General features: G+C 36.3%; 1 protein-coding gene across 11 annotated transcripts in view; it reads right to left on the bottom strand.

Annotated features, from left to right (window-relative positions):
• The window catches only part of CCDC171 (coiled-coil domain containing 171), a 308137-nt gene that overhangs the window by 26996 nt on the left and 259929 nt on the right, over nt 1-21212 (bottom strand). For 10 of the 11 annotated variants that reach the window (XM_078436783.2, XM_078436780.2, XM_078436779.2 and 7 more), the window contains one exon: nt 18499-18651. In XM_078436783.2, coding sequence (XP_078292909.2) covers nt 18499-18651 — 153 coding nt within the window. Of the gene's footprint in view, nt 1-13211; nt 13881-18498; nt 18652-21212 lie in introns of those variants that run through there. The other variant, XM_078436786.2, reaches the window with a different exon arrangement.

Genomic DNA, 21212 nt, shown 5'->3' with positions numbered 1-21212 from the left:
AGTATAAGTTCTAGCCTACAAAACATATCCTAACATATGATTTTATTTCTTCAAAGCTTAACTATGTGCTTTTACCAAAAATATGTATATCACTATTCTTCCCAAACAAATGATGGAAAGTTATAGATTTTATGACAAAAATCAGTACCAACAGTAGAGACCTTATTCCAGTAAGTAGTCCTTGAAAAGCTTATGCATCAAGTAAAGCAAAAATATTTGTTGCAAGAAACAAAAACAAGTCTTAGCAAGGCTTTCGAGCAGCCGTAAGGCAAGTAAAGATGATTTTACAAAGTACAGAAATTATCACAACATGATTTGTCTTCCTCTCCTCTCCTCTCCTCTCCTCTCCTCTCCTCTCCACCTTCACATAACAGGGGATTCAAACTTTGTAACAGCAGAATCCTTTGGTTACATGAAATATTATTCATAAATTTAATTTCTCAATAAGTTAAAAGCAAAGCTACCCTGTTTAGTTGGGGTGGGAAATGAACACTCTCTTCTCTAGGCCTCCCCCATCCCCAGCCTGAGGTATCCATACAAGACAGGGATAAGGACTACTATGAGATTCATTAAACCACTATTTCTAAAAAATGATAAACCCCCAATTCTTTTTCATGCTTTCTTAGTAATGAAATAGTGACCAATTTAAACTCTTCTGAGTATTGCTGAAAAATATTACTACACACCTGGTGCCTTTTGTCATCAGTGCTATTCAAAGAAGAAACAATGTGGTCATAAAAGCTGAATAATTTTAATAACCTTACTTCAAATTTCTTGGTTTTTTACCTGCTTTAGAAAAAACACTTCAGCATATTTTAAGAAGCTGGATGATTTTATATTCAAATAAATATGGAACGGGAAATATAAGTATATGAACTAAGATCTTTAAAATTACTCCACAGGCAAAATATAACAATATGCCAGAATAATGAATACCTGTACCTATAAGGAATAAGATATAGAGTATCTATTTAGATTCACACACATATCTAGATTCAAAACTCCTTTCTGGCCTTTTTCTTTTCTTCAAAAAGATGGCTATACTATCAAAAAAAAAAAAAAGGGAAAAAACATCTAGGGAATACATAATTATAATCATAAGAACCTATAATATCCAATATGTTATTTAATAAAATACTTTTTGAAATTAAGTCATAAATTCCCAGGGGGGATTAACAATATGATGTATCCAAACAATCACTTTATCATGGTAAAATTAGATATAATCTATACTGCATACAATGTATATAGCACATTTTTTCAATCAAATTCACATTTTCAGTTAGAACTTAACAGAAATAAGACAGTGGAGACTGGAAACATAAAGCTGTAACCCTTAGTTGGCCCCTTACATTTTGGAAGGGTATCTTTCCAATTGGTGTCAGGCAAACATAAAGAACAAAAGAATATCCAAAAGAATAAGCTGAATTCAGATTCTATCAAAGTATGCCCTAAGCCAAAGTTCTGGGAAACTAAGCTATTTCTTCCCAATTTCTCAGCTAACACAGAATCTTAAGAACAAACGCAAATATCCATACTTCAAACCAGTATAACATGGAAGGATGTACACTTTCAATTCTCTGTGTGTAAAGCAGAAGGAAAAAGGAAGGTCCTTTTGTTCTAGGTAAAAGGCCTTAACCATAGACCTAGTGAATTTGTCAGTCTTCATACACAGTCGTTTTCTTAGTGTAAGAAAAAAAAAATTAGCTCTTTTTTTACACAGAAAACTATAAAACTTTTATTCAAGTTTAAATCCTCTTGTCTCTTAACAGCCTAAAGGCACACTCAACATAAGCTTGGTCATTCTTCATGTTTCCCTATGATTTCATAACCTAAAATCCATTTTTGAAGGCAACTGTATTTCCACCTTCAGTTTAGAGCATGGACTTTGGCACACAGACAGGGGTTTCAATATAGATCCCCTCTCTGAGATGGCGTTGCGTTATCTACAATAAGGGGAAATAACATTCCTCTCAGAAGACCGAAGATTGAATTAGGGGCACCTGGGTGGCTCAGTTGGTTAAGTGGCTGACTTTGGCTCAGGTCATGATCTCACAGTTCGTGAGTTTGAGCTCTGTGTCAGGCTCCTCGCTGACAACTGGGAGCCTGGAGCTTGCTTCAGATTCTGTGTCTCCCTCTCTCTCTGTCTCTCCCCCTCTTGCACTCTCTCACTCTCTCTTTCTCAAAAATAAATATTAAAAAAAAAATTTAAAAAAGATTAAAGACTGAAATAATAGGTGAAATAGATCTAGATGTCTCTACAGTATCTGGCAATTAAGATGTCATTTAGATTATGGGATTACTATTTTAAACTCTATTTTGAGTCAGCTGCCCAATGTTCTCTTTCAAGACACACATCCCAGATCATCAACCCAACTGCTCACCCATCCATTCCTCACAATGAATTACCTATGTATTAACTCTTAACTCATCTTGAACAAAAGTTTCCTTGTCCATACATGGTTCAGTCAGTTAATTGTTCAATGAGTCTGATGAGTAGAAAAAGATGTGCCTTGACCACCCACTTGGTTGGATTTAATGTCTTGGGTGTGGGATATTTCATTTTAAAGAAATCATTTAGCTCTCTCTTGGGTATTCGGTTTGGCATCAATCATGCATTTTTAAGCACAAGTTCCTTCCAAAATTATTATGAGAATTATGACTCTTTATGTCTGTTGTTCAGCTGCCCACCTTAGTTTTTGTTGTTGCTTTATTATATCTAATGTTCGCTTTTAAAAATACTAACAAATAAAAAAAATCTTTCATAGCATATAATGGGAGTTTCAGACATCTAAAATACAATGAACAGGGACCACTTTAAATATGTAGTTATAATATTTACGATATCAGTGACAATTGCATTGAAAATTCTAAAGTATTGGAACCATCTAATTATTAAGACTTTTACTTCCCCTGCAGGTGTAAATACATGAATCTAATAAGTTTTCTCACTATGAAAAAAAACATACTTATATTAAAATATTAAAACTATTTAATGGGCTTCGTTTCCTTCCAAAAGTAAACTGAGGTTGTGTCTGAACCAGCTTGAGGCAAGGGAAGTTTCAAACATAACGTTTTTAAAACTAGCCATTATTTCCCATGTTGAAAAAAAAATTGCAATTTTATTTCCTCACAGCAAATGAAACTGTCAGGAAAATTTAGGTGTAATAAAATTGGGTGGTTAAACCAACATGCTGGATTTGAAATAAAACTGAATTAAAGGAATTAAAATTAATTCTTATGTCAGTCAACCCTTTAAAAATACTATTCAAAACTTACTGTTTTTACAAACAGAACTTCCTTGTTCTCGATCAAGCGCAAAGCTAACTATCTCCTTAATGACCGCTCATGGCGCTGCTGTTGAAACAGCAGCGCATCGAACAACATTTTGCCTAAAAATGTGTTGCTTCTGGCGACTTTTCTGCCTAAATAAAAAGTTGTCAAGCAGGGTGACTTTAGTGGTACAGAGTTTTAAAATGGTGGATGCGGTCCAAGGTTAGCTAATAACGGCTGACATGGCCTGGAATCTTGAGGCCTAAATCAACATTGTTTTCACAGCTGTAATTAAGCCACCTAATCAGAAGCACATTTTGACGGGACAGTTTCTGCAAGCCAGACATTACAATTTCTTATGCCTGGAGCGCAGTGGCTCATGAGAGGTCCTCGTTTAATTTCAGGTTAAAAAGAAGGGGGGGGGGGCAGTAAAATAAAAAGACTATTTTTTTTAAGCACCATACAACGGTTGAAATGAAGCAGGCCTATGTGTTCATGCCTTGACCAGCCTCGCATCCCTCCCTCCCCTGGTTCTCTGCTGAGTCCCCCAACTCTCAAGTGGCAGCTGCACACAGTGAGATGAAGGGTCTCTGCCAAGATCAACAGATGAGCTGGTCTAAACTGGCTCTCTGTGTGTTCTGATTGTAAATTGTGCTGGTGATGATTACAGAACTCTAACACAGGATGTCGACTCTTAAAACTGTCCAGAGAAAATAATTTTTTTTCAGCTCGGGAAAAAATTTTTTGTAACTTTTTTTTTTTGTGGCTTGGTGCATAGTGTTGTGTCTATAAATTTCATATGATTCAAATGAATTCACTCAAATTAAGCAACTGTGTTATTTAAAAAGGAGGAGGAGGAGGAGGGAGGCCGGGGCTTGGCTCATTGCAGGGCCCTTCATCGTGGGCTGTTTATACAACAGCGCTGTAGAGGGGGTTTCTCCACCCACACAGCAGCCATGCACTTCCCACCACCTGCCTGCTGAAGATATTCCTAAAATGATGAAAGTCTAGGATGTGATATTCACATCTTACCAAGTAACTGTTGATGCCTTTAAAAAGCTAAACTGCCAGCTGAAGCTGTTTTCTACAGTGTTGTTGCATTCTGCAACATTTAAACTTTCAACCCCAGAGGCCATTGTGAAACTATCAATATGAAGGCACTAGTCACTGGAGTCTGATTACATTTAGTTCTGCATTTTAATTACATATGGATTCTATTAACTAAACCTTTTGCCTTATAGGCAACATTTTAATCAAATTACTATAATTTTCAAATATGTTACAATAGTTTGACGAGTTAAAAGTTCACATTCCTAACATATTAAATATCAAAAAAACTTCACATGAAAAAAGGAAATACTCCTTACAAATACGCTAATACATTTGCAGATTACTTTGGGGACTTTTTGACTACCTCGTTACAAGTTATATTGTGAGATTTATATAACTGGTGTACATTTACAAATGGGTTATTGGTGCTGAATATAACCAAACTCAAGATATAATTATGTTATAAATTTAGAAACACACACTCATTTTATTGTTGTAAATTGAAGCAAGAACAAAATGAAACATAGTTAGAATCCAAATATTCAAAATCAGTATTTGTAACTTCGACTGAAGAATTTTAGAGCTGAGAGGGAATTGAGATTTCATCTAATTGAAATCCTTCGTTTTAAAGCCAGGAAAACCCAAGACCAAGGAGACTGTATAATTTATTTTCCAAAGCTTTGTGGGGAGTTGGTGACAAAGGTGGTTCTAGAACCCACATTTCCTCTGATTCCCTGTCACGCTACTTTCCAGCAAACCCACTGCCATTCTGTGTAAGCAACGATCTAGCTGCCTATCCATACCACCCAAGAATGAAAAGAAATATTTAAAAAGTATTGTTTTTAACCTTTATTCATTTTTGCGGCGCCTGGGTGGCTCGTTGGTTAAGTGTCCAACTTCAGCTCAGGTCGTGATCTCGCGGTCCATGAGTTCGAGCCCCGCGTCGGGCTCTGTGATGACAGCTCAGAGCCTGGAGCCTGTTTTAGATTCTGTGTCTCCCTCTCTCTCTGACCCTCCCCCGTTCATGCTCTGTCTCTCTCTGTCTCAAAAATAAATAAACGTTAAAGAAAAAATTTATTCATTTTTGAAAGACAGAGAGAGAGCGCGAGCAGGGGAGGGGCAGAGTGAGAGGGAGACAGAATCCGAAGCAGGCTCCAGGCTCTGAGACGTCAGCACAGAGCCCAACGTGGGGCTCAAACCCACCAACCGTGAGATCATGACCTAAGCTGACATCGGATGCTCAGCTGACTGAGCCACCCAGGCACCCCCCAAAATATTTTTTAACGTGGTAAACCACACACAACATAAAACTTACGGTTGTCATAATGTTAAAATGTACAATTCAGCGGCATCAAATATCTTCACAGTATTGTGCGGCCATCACCACTTCAGAGCTCTAGAACTTTTCCATCACCCCAAAAGGAAACCCCATTCCCATTAAACAGTCATTCTCCATTCCTTCCACCCCCTTTCCATGTCAACCACCAATCTGCGCTCTGTCTCTATGAAGACAGAACATGCTTATTCTGGACATTTCGTATAAATGGAATCATATAATATGTGGCCTTTTGTGTCTGGCTTCTTTATTTAGGATAGTGTTTTCAAAGTACGTCCATGTTGTAACATGTACCAGTACTTCATTCCTTTTTATGGCTGAATAATAGTCTGTTGTCTGGTTATACCATATTTGTCTACCCATTCATCAACTGATGCATTGCTTCCATCTTTTGGCCTTTGTGAACAGGGCTGCTATGAACCTTCGTTATTTTCCTTTTTTTTTTTTCTTTTATGGTATTCTTTGTCAGTGGAAATGGTATCTCGTGGTCTTGATTTGCATTTCCCTACTGACTAATGATGTTGAGTATCTTTGCCTGCATTTGTTGGTAATTTGCATATCTTCTTTGGGGAGGTGTCTATTCCAGTCTTTTGCCCATTTTAAAAATTAGGTCATTTGCCCTTTTTTGTTGAGTTGTTGAGTTCCATACACTAGATCCCAACCAGATATATGATTATAACTATTTTCTCCCATTTTGTGGGGTGTTTTTTAATGCACAAAGGTTTTTAATTTTGATTAAGTCCTATTTGTCTATTTTTTCTTTTGTCACTTATGCTTTTGGTATCATATCTAAAAATCTATTGCCAACTCCACAATCATAATTTATTTCTACGTCTTTTATTAAAAATTTTTAGCTTTTCTATTTAGCTCTTTGATCCATTTTGAGTTAATTTTCATACATGGTATGAGGTAAGGGTTTAAGGAAATATATTTTTTTAAAATAAGCTTTCTACTTCTGAAATAAATCTCTCATACTCATACTTTTTGCTAGACCGAGGCACATATCATTGCTATCATTGGTATATCATTGCTATCATTTATTGAATACCCACCATGTAAGTAAAAGGCACTAAACTTGGTCGATTTATGTCTATGTGGGTAAATATATACTAGAAGGGGTCTCAAAAAAATCTGACAAAGTTTAAAATTATTTAAGTGGTATGCTGAAAAGAATGTTCTTGTTTGTTACAAACAATTTGGAGTTTTTTGTTTGTTTTTGTTTGTGAATAGGAGAAGAAATGTACAATTTATATTAAAGTATTTACTTAAAACTATCATAGATATAATAATATATAAATTATACTATTCCTTCTCATGAAGTGTTGGCTAGAAAAGCATATGAAATATAGTATGATGAGAATTTCAGAAAATTTTGTGTGGGAAAAATTTGGGGGGATTATGGTTTGTGCAAAGTATATGTTCCATAACCAGTATGTATTGAATAAATATCATTGAAGGAGTATTCTTCCAATTAATTTCAATTCAAATCAACCTGCATTTATTAAAGTCAGATCATTATAATGAATTTTAAAAAATAAATAAGACATGACCTCACAGAGTCACAGTATGGTAATACATACACAACTAATTGATTATATAAGTCAAAGTATTTAGGCAGATAAATGCACTGATAAATGAGTATGACAAAGGGAACCTTTACTCCTGCCAACTGGGAGATGAACGGAAAACCAGATGGAGTCAGAATATACCTGGAATGTCAATGATAAAGAATTTTTACTTCATCATAAAAGTTCAGAGCCAAAATATGTTTTGAGGCAAGATGCGGTATGCTCATATTTGTGTGTTAGAAACATAACTCTGGCGGTACCTAGGGGGCTCAGTTGGTTAAGCGTCTGACCCTTGGTTTTGGCTCAAGTCATGGTCTTATGGCACATGGGTCCAAGCCCTGCATCGGGCTCCATGCTGATAGTGCAGAGCCTGCTTGGGATTCTCTCTCTCTCCTATTGTCTTTGCCCCTCCCCTACTCACTCGTGCACTCTCTCTCTTTCTCTCAAAATAAATAAATAAACTGAAAGGAAGAAAGAGAAAGAAAGAAAGAAAGAAAGAAAGAACAAAAGAAAGAAAGAAAGAAAGAAAGAAAGAAAGAAAGAAAGAAAGAAAGAAAAAGAAAGAAAGAAAGAAGGAAGGAAGGAAGGAAGGAAAGAAAAAAAGAGAAAACTCCCACACTAATGTGGCAGACAAGATGGAAGGGGGAAACTACATTTGGGGAAACCCATTGGAAAACCATTGAAATAACTCAAGGAAAAGTTATTGTGATCACAACAGTAGAAAGGTGAGAATGGATCTAGGGGATCTGGGGTGATAGAAACAGTGAGACTTAGCAAATGAGTAAATATTGGTGGTAGATGGAAAGTGGGGCAAAGGTTAAGGCTTCTGCCTTGGCCTGCAAGGTGGATAGTTATGCCAGGGATAAGGAATGTAGGGAATGGAGAATTTGGGAAAATGGGGAGTAGTAAAGTTGAAGAAATGTTAAGTTTGGGACCTCAGTGAGTCTGTGGTGTTTGCAGAAAATTGAAGCAGAAATGCCTGAAAATCTAACAGGCAATTGAAGCCTTTCAAAGAACCCAACTTAGTAAGAAAGATAAAATTGTAAGAGAGATACCCATAAGCATAGTCACATGCTGCTATTCTTTGAACAACCAGTATAAAAAATTAGAGCATTAAATTGTCAAATTACCATTTATATTTTCTAAAACTTTATCACTGATTGATGACAATGATCAGAATTTGAAATGTTCATTCATTTTTTTTTAAGTTTATTTATTTATTTTGATAGAGTGTGTGAAGGAGGAGCATAAAGAGGGAGAGAGAGAGAATCCGAAGCAGGCTCTGCACTCTCAGCGCAGAGCCCGATGCGGGGCTCAAACTCACCAACCATGAGATCATGACCTGAGCCAAAACCAAGAGTCGGACACTTAACCAACTGAGCCACCCAGGAGCCCCCGAAATATTCATTCTTTCCACTCCTTGCTCCACCCTTGCAGTATTTCCTTACTGAAGAATAGAACTATATAAATATGTTATATTTATTATATATATCTTTTATATTTATACTTACATATAAAATCGAATATATCTAATATAAAATGCTTACATATTATTCTAGACATATGAATTATATATTTATATAATTAAGCATATTATATTTATATATTAATATACATATAAAATTTAGAATATCATGCCCCTATAGCCACTATCCAGGTATCATTCATCATGAAAGTGGCCGTCTTAAAGTACATGATACAAAAACTAAAAGACTAGAAAGGAGGTGTGCGGCCAATAGAATATGCATTATTACCTTCAGGCCCCTATTCACTATACCAAACAAAGCTTGAGCTTCTGGAATATGAGAAACCTTTAAAAGTTTGGAAATGTGTGTCAAGGATCAAAGGAAAATGCCTGCATGCTGACTGGGCTGTCCTACCTTTCATATTTTATGTTTCCCTTATTTAGCTCTGTTAGTCTCCGGGGGCTGGAGGCGGAGCTCGTGATAAAAATACGGGAGAATTTAATGAGCATCTAACTAAGCAGTATTTAGCAAAAGGGTAAAATGAGTGTTGTTACAGCATCAAATGTCAGGGACTTTTAAGAACTAGAAAAAAATGAAATTCGGAGTTGGGAAAAGTAAATACATAAAGCAGAGGGAGTAGATGTTTGCAGTTCAGCTGTCGGAGACGCCTCAGAGAGCCCAGACAGCTGAGAACCTCACTTATAACCACACTGATCTGGCCCCTCCTCCATTTCATCCCTCCCAGTTCGCCATCTCATTCGCTCTGCTCCAGTCACACAGACAGCCTTCCAATCCTTGAGTACCCCATATTTTCCCGTCAACTACTAATTTTTTAATTTAAGTTTTTTATTTTAATGCCAGTGTGGTTAACATACAGTGTTACATTAGTTTCAGGTTTACAATATAGGGATTCAACACTTCCATACATCACTCGGTGCTCATCGTAAGTGTACTCTTAATCCCCTTCGCCTATTTCACCCATCCCCTCACTTACCTCCCCCTGGTGACTATCAGTTTGTTCTCTAGAGTTAGGAGTCTATTCTGTCTCTATTTGTCTCTTTTTTACCGTTGATTGGTTGGTTTGTTTCTTACATTCCACATATGAGTGAAATCATAAGGTATTTATCTTTCTCTAGATCCATCCATGTTGTTGCAAATGATAAGATCTCATTCTTTTTATGGCTGAGTAATATTCCATTGTGTGTGTACACACAAACTATATTCTTTATCCATTCATCTATCCACTTGGACTGCCTCCACAACTTGGCTATTGTAAATAATGCTGCAATAAACATAGGGGTGTACATATCTTTTTGAATTAGTGTTTTTGTACTCTTTGGGTGAATGTCCAGTAGTGTAATTAATTACTAGATCATAGGATAGTTCTATTTCTATTTTTTGAGCCATTGTTTTCTTTCCACAGTGGCTGCACCAGTTTGCACTCCCACCAAGAGTGCATGAGGGTTCCTTCTTCTCCACATCTCCGCCAGCGCTTGTTTCTTGTGTTTTTGATCGTAACCATTGATTGTAGCCATTCTGACACGTGTGAGGTAACTGCCTACCTAGTCTTCATGTTTTTCAACTAAGGTTTCAATTCCTCAAGTGGGTCATCCCAAGCCTACATCAGGTCCCCAGGTTCTGCGTTCTCATAGCCCTCTATGATTCGACTTCAACATCATTCTTTTTTAATTATTTGCCTCACAGTGTATTTTCCACTACACCTGAAGTGCCGTAACAGTAGAGATTTGTCGTGGGCCACACTTCATTCTCATAGGAAAAAGCACCAGACAAGAAATCAGAGGCCTTGGGTTCTAATCTGTTGGGTTCTAATTAAAAACCTGGCAGCGAGACTCCAGAATCTGTACTTTACTGCACTGCATGGCCTTTCCCAACAAATTAAGTTATGGCTTATGGCTCACTTAAAAAAAAAATTTTTTTTCTTGAATGGTTAAAAAATCTCCATAATAAACATCTTGAGTCAACTGTGATAAAGTACTTGAAAGTTCATGAAAGCAACTTAACTCAAGTAAGTTACTTAAAGTGTCTGTTTCTCGATCCACATGACACTAATACTGACAAATAATCCCTCCTTCCTCTCTCAAGAAAATGTAACAGAAACAAATGTGACAAACTATTACTTGAAAACTGAAGAGAAAGGGGATTCTTGTTTTTTATTTTCATCTTACCTGAACCAAAATATCTAAATCTTTCATCTTTATTAACAACACGGTACTTCTTGACAACTATCAAATCTGACATAATCTGAACAGTATGCAAAGATCTCTTCCCTGGGAAGATACTAACTGGAAGGCTCCCCTGATGTGTAATTTGTTATTTTCTCATAAATAAAGTACTATAGAATTGAAAACATACTGCTTAAACATACAGGGGAAATGAGGCAAATCAATACTCTAGCTTGCAGCACTGTAATTCACAGCAAAGTATTCGGGTTTGGCATTTTGTGTTTCACAGACTGCAATATCGTGCATTTCTCCCCAGCCGTGGGTCTGCCGGCCTCCAAACACCCACAAGTAATTGGTTCTGACTGCTGCACCGTTCTCTACTGGGCTGTCTGTGGCTCGAAAGCTCTTCACTTGAAGCCCTTTCTGGTTACTATTACTCAAGATAAAAGCTCTAGAACAGCCCTAAGTTAATGGGTCAAGGACCAACACGCTGAAAATGTTAAAGTATTGGCAAGTGCACAATTGAGGAGAACTTTTCGATGCACTCCAGCATTATTATTATTATCTATCTGTGGAGCAGAAAAATGACAACAGCGCCTTAAGAGGGATGAAGTTTTTAAAGATGACTATTCATGTCTACAATATGATCAATCTCTTTCTATGCATTACAACACCAGGATATAGTAAGTTTTTTATTCATAATGAATATTTATTTTTCATTCTTAGATAGTGAAATGGCTGGAAAAGATGGTTAGTGAACATATACTGACTTCCCTCGGTTCATTAAATAAGTGATAACAATGACAACTATCATTAACATTGTACTTAGTATGAGCTAAAAGCACTGACTTATAAGGGTTGTTTTAGGTCTTTGCCTATGCATCAAAAGATTTCCTCATGGTTACATATATTTTTTAAAGCTATGTGTATAGCTTAGCTGTGGGAAATATATGTAACTATCCGAAAATGTTCTTTATTTAATTTATTAAATAAAATTTATGGTGAAAAGAAATTTATTAAAGCACCTGCTAATATGCCAGACAGTATCTTTAATCCTCAGACCAACTCTACAATGTAGGCAACTTTATCTACACGTTACAAATACAGAAACTGATGCTTAGAGTATTGTATGGATAATAAACAATTTATTATATGGATAAATAAATATATTGTACGGATAATAAATAACACTGCACATTCGGACCTGCTTGAGTCTAAAGCCTTAGATGAGGGCCTGTGGGTAGGAGGCGATGGTAGGTTGGGTGGGTGTCAAAGGTCAAGACAGCCAGTTCATCTGAGAACCCGGTAATGGGTTTTGAGAATGGCCTAAATAACAAGTTATTAGAAAGACCAAATAAGAACATCAGTAGCAAAATGGTCAGATGCAGAATCAAATCAGATTATAGAGTAAAAGGCGAGGATTGGATGGTGCAAGAATGGACTGGAAATATATGAAGGTGGGGTTTGGAGTGACAGTTGCAAGCAGTCTTGGGTTCCAATGGGTACAGGCTGTTCGGGTGGGGTGGCTGCCTTTACTTGAGAAGGGGAATGGAGCTAAAGCAACAACACATTTTCTATTATACAAAAAAAAAAAAAAAACAAAACAACTTCTTATACAATTTAATTCATTAAACATTTGTATTATCCGTAAGGCCTATTCCTCAAATCAAAATAAAATGTAAATTTTTATTGCTCTGCCCCTTAACAAGGTGTCAAATTGCTACACATTCTTCAAAGGCTCCTACAAGCATCTCATCTTTTAATGGCAACGTTAGGAAGAATGAACACCACTTTCATCTGTGCTCCAAAGACTTTACACATGCCTATTTTTGTGATTTGCTTCTCTGTTTGTTTCCCTTGTTAGAAGAGGAACACATAAGAGCAGAGATCATGTCTTATTGCATCTGTCTCCATAAAACAAGTAAAGTGGTAAACAAAACCCCCCAAATACCCATAATTATATTAAATGTATGTGGTCTAATCATCCAATTAAAAGACAGAGATTGTCAAATCGATAGACAAAACCAAACCAAACTATATTTTTTTATAAGAAACCCACTACAAATATAAACACAGGTTAAAAGAATGGAAAAAATATATCATGCAGACACTAGTCAAAAAATATCTAGAGTGTGAAAAGTTGAAAACTGAAATTATAAAAATGAACAGTATGGTGAACGTGGTCAAAACCAAAGCCTATATTCATTCAAGAAGATATTGAAACATGATTAATTCACTCCCACATTAAGGCAAAACTCCATGAATCCTCTCTGAATATTCCATTCTTATGTCTCCCACTCAACAGCTAAATCCTTGAGATAGGTTTTAAATTCACTGGTTTGTTTTCTTTTCTTTTTTCATCAATTCCCACTTAACTTTCCATCTCTTACTGAAAGAGCCTTTGCTAAGGATCCCAAGGGCCTCCATGCATTAAATCCAAAGGCCATTTTCAGTCCTCACTTTACTTGATCTTGGGCAACATGTGACACTATTGATATGTCACCCTAGTTAAAACACTCTATCCTCATGGCATCACATTTTTTTGGTTTTCATTTGATCTCTTTGCCTATTCCTTCACAGCCCCCTTTCCAACCTTATCTTCTTCTTCTTCTCAAGCATTGTGTGTTGGAGTTTTTCAAGCTTTAGTCTTAGGCCTTTTTTTTCTCTTACTCTAAAACCTTCCCAACATAGTCTCATTCTTGCTAACAGCTTCAAGTCCTATCTATATGACAATGACCTAAAATGTGCATCTCTAGGTTGGCATTTTGCTCGAATTCCCTATCAAGCCACCTTTTTTGGTATTTCCAGTTGGATGTCTCAAACATACCTCAAACTCAATATACTCAAAATTCAACTCACAATATTCTCTCCTATTCCATTGTTTCTCTCAGTAAATAAGGTCACTGATCCATTTCCAAAAGGAAAGAATCCAGGAATTATCTCGCATACCCCTTTCTCTTGTTCTTCGCATCCAATTGTTTCTTCATGTTACAGCCAAAATCATCTTTTTAAAAAACCAAACTGAGAATGTCACTCCTTCTTTAAAGTTTTCCAATGACTTTCCCTTTACTCTTAAAACAAGGGCAACAGAGTCTGACTTCTGTCCTTCTCTCTAGACCATTCTTATCTCACTCAAGCCACTCTTTCCTTTGCTCTCTTTATTCCAGCCACACTGGTATCTCTCAATTTCTTCTTTCTATCATAGAGTCTTGTAGATGTTCCCATACACCTCCTGCTGATCTGGAACACTGCTCTCTTCCTGCATAACTCTTACCAAGTGTTCAGATATTAATTCAAGCATCACTGACCGTGAAAAGGCTCTGCCAATACCTTAGTCTAGGGTAGGCTCATTGGCTTAAAAAAACTCTCATATGTGCTTTCGGTTCTTTCCTTTCAGGGCACTTATCCTGGTTAGTAATTACACTTCAGTGTAATTATATGAAAATAATTTCTTCCACTATTAGATTTTAAGTTCATAAGAGCAAGAATTGTCTGTTTTGGTTCACATAGTATTACTAGGACCAGAATTGTGCCTGTTATAGAGTAGAGCTGAATAAATACTTAACTAATGGATAAAGAATTAAAAATAATAATACAAAGAAAGCAGAGCTCAAGTAAGTAGAGACCAGAGAGCCAAAGAAGGAAGTCGATATCAAGTGAAAACAAACAAAACAACAACAACAAAAAAAAAACAGGCGAGGAGTGCTTAAAGAAGAAAGTAGTTAAAAGCTTCATATGTTGCAGAAAGATTAAAAGGCATGAGAAGGAACATGGCATTAAAAGGCATGAATACAGAACAAGCAGAAAATTATTTGTGACCTCTGAGAAAATAGTTTCAGCGGAATGATACTCAGAAGCCAGAGAGCAGCAAAACTGAAGAATAAATGGGAGATGAGCATATAGAAGAAGCAAGGAGATCACTTTTCAAGAACGTATCAGTGAAAAGGAGAGAAAAACAGGCTGCAAGAAAGGGCAGAGAGCTCAGTCACTGGACCATACTGACAGTGATCACAGGGGAAGAATTACAAACTCAAGGCTACAGTAGGAGGCAGATCAAAATGACAGGATTCACAGCTGAAGATGGGAAGTTAGTAAATAATCTTTTAATCCAATTACTTTCTATCAAGATAAGGGTGATAAAAATACTAGTGAACTTTTTTTACACTAACTACTCACTAAGAGCAAAGCCAAGTCTAAAGTGCTTCAACACTTCTCACTAGAGCTCCCAGTATCTCTGTTAGGGAGTAGGATCATTAGCCCATTTTGCAGATGAAAACTCTACTTAGCCACACAATTTTCAATTGACAAATTGAAATTAAATCCACATTTATTGACTTCTACAGCACACATTATTGATTCCTAATTCCCTTGTCCCTCGACTCATTATAGCTAAGAGTGCCCACACGACCCATTTCCAGACAATGGGATATAAGTAGAAATATGTTCAGAGCTTCCTTGGAAAACCTATTCTTTTTAAAAAATATAAATACTTGAATATATTTTTAGATATTTAATGAACTATTATCTATTAAATTTCTATTAAAATTTACCAGTATTTAAATAAATTTATATGAAATACAAATATTTAAATTGTTTTTAAAGGAAAAGCCTTCCAAGGCTTTTGTCAAACAGATATTTTTGAGCCACCCCATCCTTCTGACTTGGGTGTGATCGTAAATCTGAGATCTGGCTGCTGTCTTACGACAATAAGGGAACAGCAGAGAAATCACAGAGAAGTTGGACCACTATCAGCCACAGGACAACAGACACCTCCTTCTAGACTTCTTGCTATGTGTGGGAGAAAAGAACACAAAGAACCTGGATTTTCTTAAGTCATGTTGGTCAGGTTTTCTTGATTTACACTTGATTGTATTCCTAACGGATATAATTCCAAAACCCATGCTCTTATCTACCAAACTGTACCACCTGTCATCTATGAAATACAGAGACTGAGGCTCTTCTCCTCAGAGAGTTAAGGAGTTCGCAAGTGTGAAAAAGCATACACAAATATATTAAAAAATAAAATTATTATGCCAATTTATTACTGTTTCAAAAATAGTCATTTTCAAATAAGGAAAGAGACCTGAGAGTAAAGATCCTATAGAGATACAGGATCGGGCAGCGTTCTCCTAGAAAGACACATTGTCACAGCCTGGGAGATTTTTCACATTACACATGTCCCCTTTTGAGAATCATTGCTAGGGTGAACCACCTCTTACAAATAAGATGGTGAGCATCTCCTTACAGATGTGTTCAAAAGGAGAAAAGGCAGAGGAGTTGAGTTTTATGATGGTAGTGAGGCACACTTTCATTAAGGCATTAGTAGAACAATAATTGATAAAAAATTTTTGGGGCACCTGGGTGGCTCAGTCGGTTAAGCGTCTGACTTCAGCTCAGGTCACGATCTCACGGTCCGTGAGTTCGAGCCCCGTGTCGGGCTCTGGGCTGATGGCCCAGAGCCTGGAGCCTGCTTCCGATTCTGTGTCTCCCTCTCTCTCTGCTCCTCCCCCATTCATGCTCTGTCTCTCTCTGCCTCAAAAATAAATAAACGTTAAAAAAAAATTTTTTTTTTTTTTAATTTTTTTTGAATCCATGGGGAAACAATCCTACCTTATCAAGTTTGGCCTTTCTTAAAATAAAAGTAATTACTTTTATATGGATAGCAGTAACAAACAATAAATAATTGTATGACCCAACAAAGCTGACATAACTAAACAGTATAATGAAATACTAACCAATGGGACCAGAGAGCTCACAGGAAGAAATGTGAATAGGTTTCAGAGAAAGGCTAAAATAAATTTAAAATACTCAATTTTTTAAATAAGTTTCCTCTTTAATTTCTCTTGGTGGAGATCAAATTTACTACTCCCTCATTAAGAAATTAACAAAGTCGGGGCGCCTGGGTGGCGCAGTCGGTTAAGCGTCTGGCTTCAGCCAGGTCACGATCTCGCGGTCCGTGAGTTCGAGCCCCGCGTCAGGCTCTGGGCTGATGGCTCGGAGCCTGGAGCCTGTTTCCGATTCTGTGTCTCCCTCTCTCTCTGACCCTCCCCCGTTCATGCTCTGTCTCTCTCTGTCCCAAAAATAAAATAAAAAAATTAAAAAAAAAAAAAAAAGAAATTAACAAAGTCATTTTGAAAAACTGAACTTGGGGGACCTGGATGGCTCAGTTGGTGAAGCACCTGACTCTTGGTTTCGGCTCAGGTCATGATCTCACAGTTTGTAGGTTCGAGCCCCACGTTGGGCTCCACACTGTCAGAGCCAAGCCTATTTGGGATTCTCTCTCCTCCCTCTCTCTCTGCCCCTCCCCTGCTTGTGTTTTCTCTCTAAATAAATAAATAAATAAGTAAACTTTAAAAATAAATAAATACAAACTAAACTCAACATCTCAGGTCCCAAATAATTGGTTTGTTCATTTATTGGATGAAGTGCTAGTATTTTCACTCAATGAGCATCAGTTAAACACCTACTATGGGCCAAACTGTTCTTGCCTCTAGAGCGAAGAGGAAATAGCAGTGAAGAAATGCCCCAAATCGCTTGTCTCTATGGGACTTATATTCTATGAGGGTAAGGAACAGACGATAAGCAAATAAATAAAATGAGGTTTATGTCAATCAATAATAAGTGCTACAGTGAAATAAAACAAGGAAGATGAAAAGTACGTAGGCAATATGGGGCGAGAATGAGACAGAGGTTGGGGCTGGGGGAAGGCTGGTAGCTGCAATTTTCAATACTATGGTCATTTCGTGGGACGCGAGCGCCTGAGCTAAGATCTGACGGTGCTGAAGAACTAACCCACAGCCACGCAGCTATTTGCTTTCATGCTAACTCTTTTTCTGTTGAATACACCATTGAAAAGGGTCAATCGCTGAATGGCAAAATGATACCATTTTTTTTCCCTACAAGTCACCCTGATCCATTACAATCAAACGAAAAGAGGAAAAAAGACATTCCAATGATTGGTAATCTTCTGAATCTCACTGTTGATACATCTGACTTTGGAGAAAAAAGTTTAAATGCTTATTTTATTCCCTTATTCACTGTTTGATACTCCCCAAACACATATTTCAAATGTAGAACATTTTGTTTAGTCTTAAATGAGCCCAAATTTCATCCTGGGCTAAAATTTGAAGACATAAAATGGCTGCTGAAACTGAATTTTAATCATGTAGATGAATCACAACATGCATCTTTAGCTAGGCATGTATTATGGATAAGTCTAGTTTTCTACAGAGAATCATCACATGTTCTAATTACCATTTTGGTTATACGCATAATTAATAATATTCTGTCTTAATGGGACACACTGAATCTTCAGACAGTTGCAAGCTTTAACTATGCATACTGCCAAATCCAACTGTCAGCTGCCCTGCCAAACACAAAGGAATCTTGATGTCGTGTTTTAGCATTGTTAACAGTATGCATATCTTTATACATGATACAATGGAAAAATTAATTGCCTTTCTTCCCTCAAAATTTTCTCCACACTAATAATTTTACATTGCTTGATTGATCATTTGCGCTAAATTATATATATTGGTGAGTGATCTTATGAGCCATAAAAACATGAATGTAATGTGACCCAAGACACAGAGAAAAAATTAAAAAAACATCGTGGGACTTACTGATTGTAAACTTTCATTTTCCCGTAAACAAGCTGTGTGAAGTTCTGATTTCAACGTCGCAATGTGACTTCGATGAGATGTCATTTCCTTCTCTAATGTAGCAATTCTAGCGCTTGCAAGCTGGTAGACATCCATGAAACTTTTAATCATAGCCTTAAGAAATAAATATAATGTCACAGACAATTCAAATAAAGCTGTCCCCAAAGAAGAATTTCCATAATTTGAAAGCAAAGTCATTAAAATTTTAAAATAAACAACTTTTCATCTTTCTTTAAAATAAGAAAGCTAAACTTCACATTTTATATTGAGAACAGTGACTATTTTAAGAAAGTTTGGGAGAAAATAATTGAGATTTATTTTCCAGAGTATATATTTAAATAAGATGTACTTTGATCTATTGTGCTTAAAATTTAGAATGCAATTTTTAAAGATGGCACACTTATTTGCTCTGTAAAGTTAAATTCAAGTTGTAATTTGACCTAAATTTCAATCTTAAGACACACAATAGATGGATATATATAAGCAAGATATTTTAAAATGAGCTGAGTTACTAAAATTTTCAATCCACCTAAAAAAAAAACCAAACAAGTGTTTTGAAACAAAAGGAGCTGAAATAATCCTGTAATTGGATAAGAGCAAACAATGTGATTCTTATATTGTACAAAAAGCATAATTTTTTCATTCATATAATAGAAGATTGCTCTTATACTATGTATAATAAAATAAATAATACAAGCAAGTGTGTATAAGTTTTTCTCCCCACTAAATAAATTATATTTGGGGGACTGTTAGACCTCTGTATTACATTTTATTCATATTTTATAGGCTTTTTCTTCTAAAGCAACTAGTAGTGAATTTTGAGTCCAAGAATACTATCACACCTTTTTTAAAAAAAGTCTTTTAAAATACTTCAAATATAGCAAAAATCAAATATTTCAAAGACATATTCAGATACAATGTTATATTATTTACAAGAAAAAAAAATGTTCTAACCACAGCAACATATTAGTAAAATGGTAGACAGTCTGAGCATTTCCAAATTATATTCAATCTGAAGGGTCTGATTTGGAAAAGCTTTGAGAAACGAGATATGTGAGCAATTCCAAATGCACATGAAATAATAATTTGGTGAACAAAAAGTAAGAAACAATGTATACAACGTCTAAGAAACAGAAGTACACTCGCCATTTGTAGGTAATAGTAAGAAAATTCATACCTTTTTGCCTAATAAATTCCTATTTGCCCTAAAACATTAAGCTCAGACACCATCTTTTTCAAGAAGTCTTTTTTGAACCCAAAGGCACTGTTAATTTTTACTCTGGCCCTGTGTGGGCCCCTCATGCTAGCTTTTACTATAACGTTTATTGCTTTAGCAGAAATATATTAGTTTATGTGTTTATCTTTACTAGACCGAGGAGCTCCTAAAGCCAGATACTATGCCGAATCTCTGTATCACCATGGATGTTAGTGGCCCACGATGAGCGCTTGTTTGAATGAATGAATCAATGAATGAATGAATGAATGAATGAAGGTAAAACTGGAAAATATAAAAAACCGCAAGTTGAAGCCATATGTTGGCATAAAATGCCTTATAGGAAAGGATGAAGATATTTGGGGAAATATAATCTTAACACTCTAATGTATAAATTATTAACCATACTTTGTTTAAATCAAAAAAAGAAGTGAAAGCATGGCTGTAGGCACAAAAGGATAGGATACACAAAAGAGAATTCTATTACCCAACACTAGATAAGCCTGGTATGACTTCATGCTTGGGAACATCTCTACCTTACTTTGAGTTATTTCAAGGTGTGCTTATAGCTAATACTAACACAAAATATTCCCCTGGGCTTCAAAAGTGTGTAAAATTCAGAAACTATAAAACCGTATCTTCTTCTTCCAATGCCAAGTCTCTCTCCACTCTTATAAATTCATTTATCTCCACCATTGAGATAGTGGAACCAAAAATCACAAGTCCTCTTTTTGTCTGGTCATCACTCTGCTACTTACTTAGCTGTACACTGCTGGGCAATGTTACGTCATCTCTCTGAACTTCCATTTTATCCCTCCATGAAATAGAAAGAAGGGTCATTTTCTTGCCTACTACCAACCTGTTGTACAGCTCAGATAATGAAAAGTCTAAGATAAAGTCATTCTCTCAATCCTTCAACTGCATTGCAGCTATATAAGAAAGCCCTCTAAAAATGGTAAACTACTGAATTTCATTGAGTATCACCATTGCTCTATTTTTATTTTTGATGTTTATTTATTTTTGAGAGAGGGAGAGACAGAGCGTGGGGGGGGGGGGGGGGGGAGGAGCAAAGAGAGACAGAGACACAGAATGCGAAGTAGGCTCCAGGCTCCCAGCTGTCAGCACAGAGCCCTGGGCCAAGGCTTGAACTCACGAACCATGAGATCATGACCTGAGCCGAAGTCGGACACTTAACCACCTGAGCCACCCAGGCGCCCCTGTTCTGTTTTTAAATTCTCCACTAAGATATTAATGAGACAACCTGTGATAGGTGGTTTGTATACATATGTTCTTATTATATAAGGATCTAAAATGTATAAAAGGCATAAAAAGATACGTAAGTGCTTAATGAATAAAAAAAGTACTTTTCTATCAGTAATAGGCTCCTGGATTATGATTTCACTGTATGTCACAATAGAACTGGCCTCTAACATTTAACAATAAAAAAGCTCAACATTTAAAA

The sequence above is a fragment of the Panthera onca genome, chromosome D4, assembly GCF_046562875.1.
Source record: "Panthera onca isolate mPanOnc1 chromosome D4, mPanOnc1 haplotype 2, whole genome shotgun sequence".
In the NCBI taxonomy this organism is placed as follows: domain Eukaryota; kingdom Metazoa; phylum Chordata; class Mammalia; order Carnivora; family Felidae; genus Panthera; species Panthera onca.
Note: the sequence above shows the minus strand (reverse complement) of the source record. Positions and strands in the feature narration are given on the sequence as shown.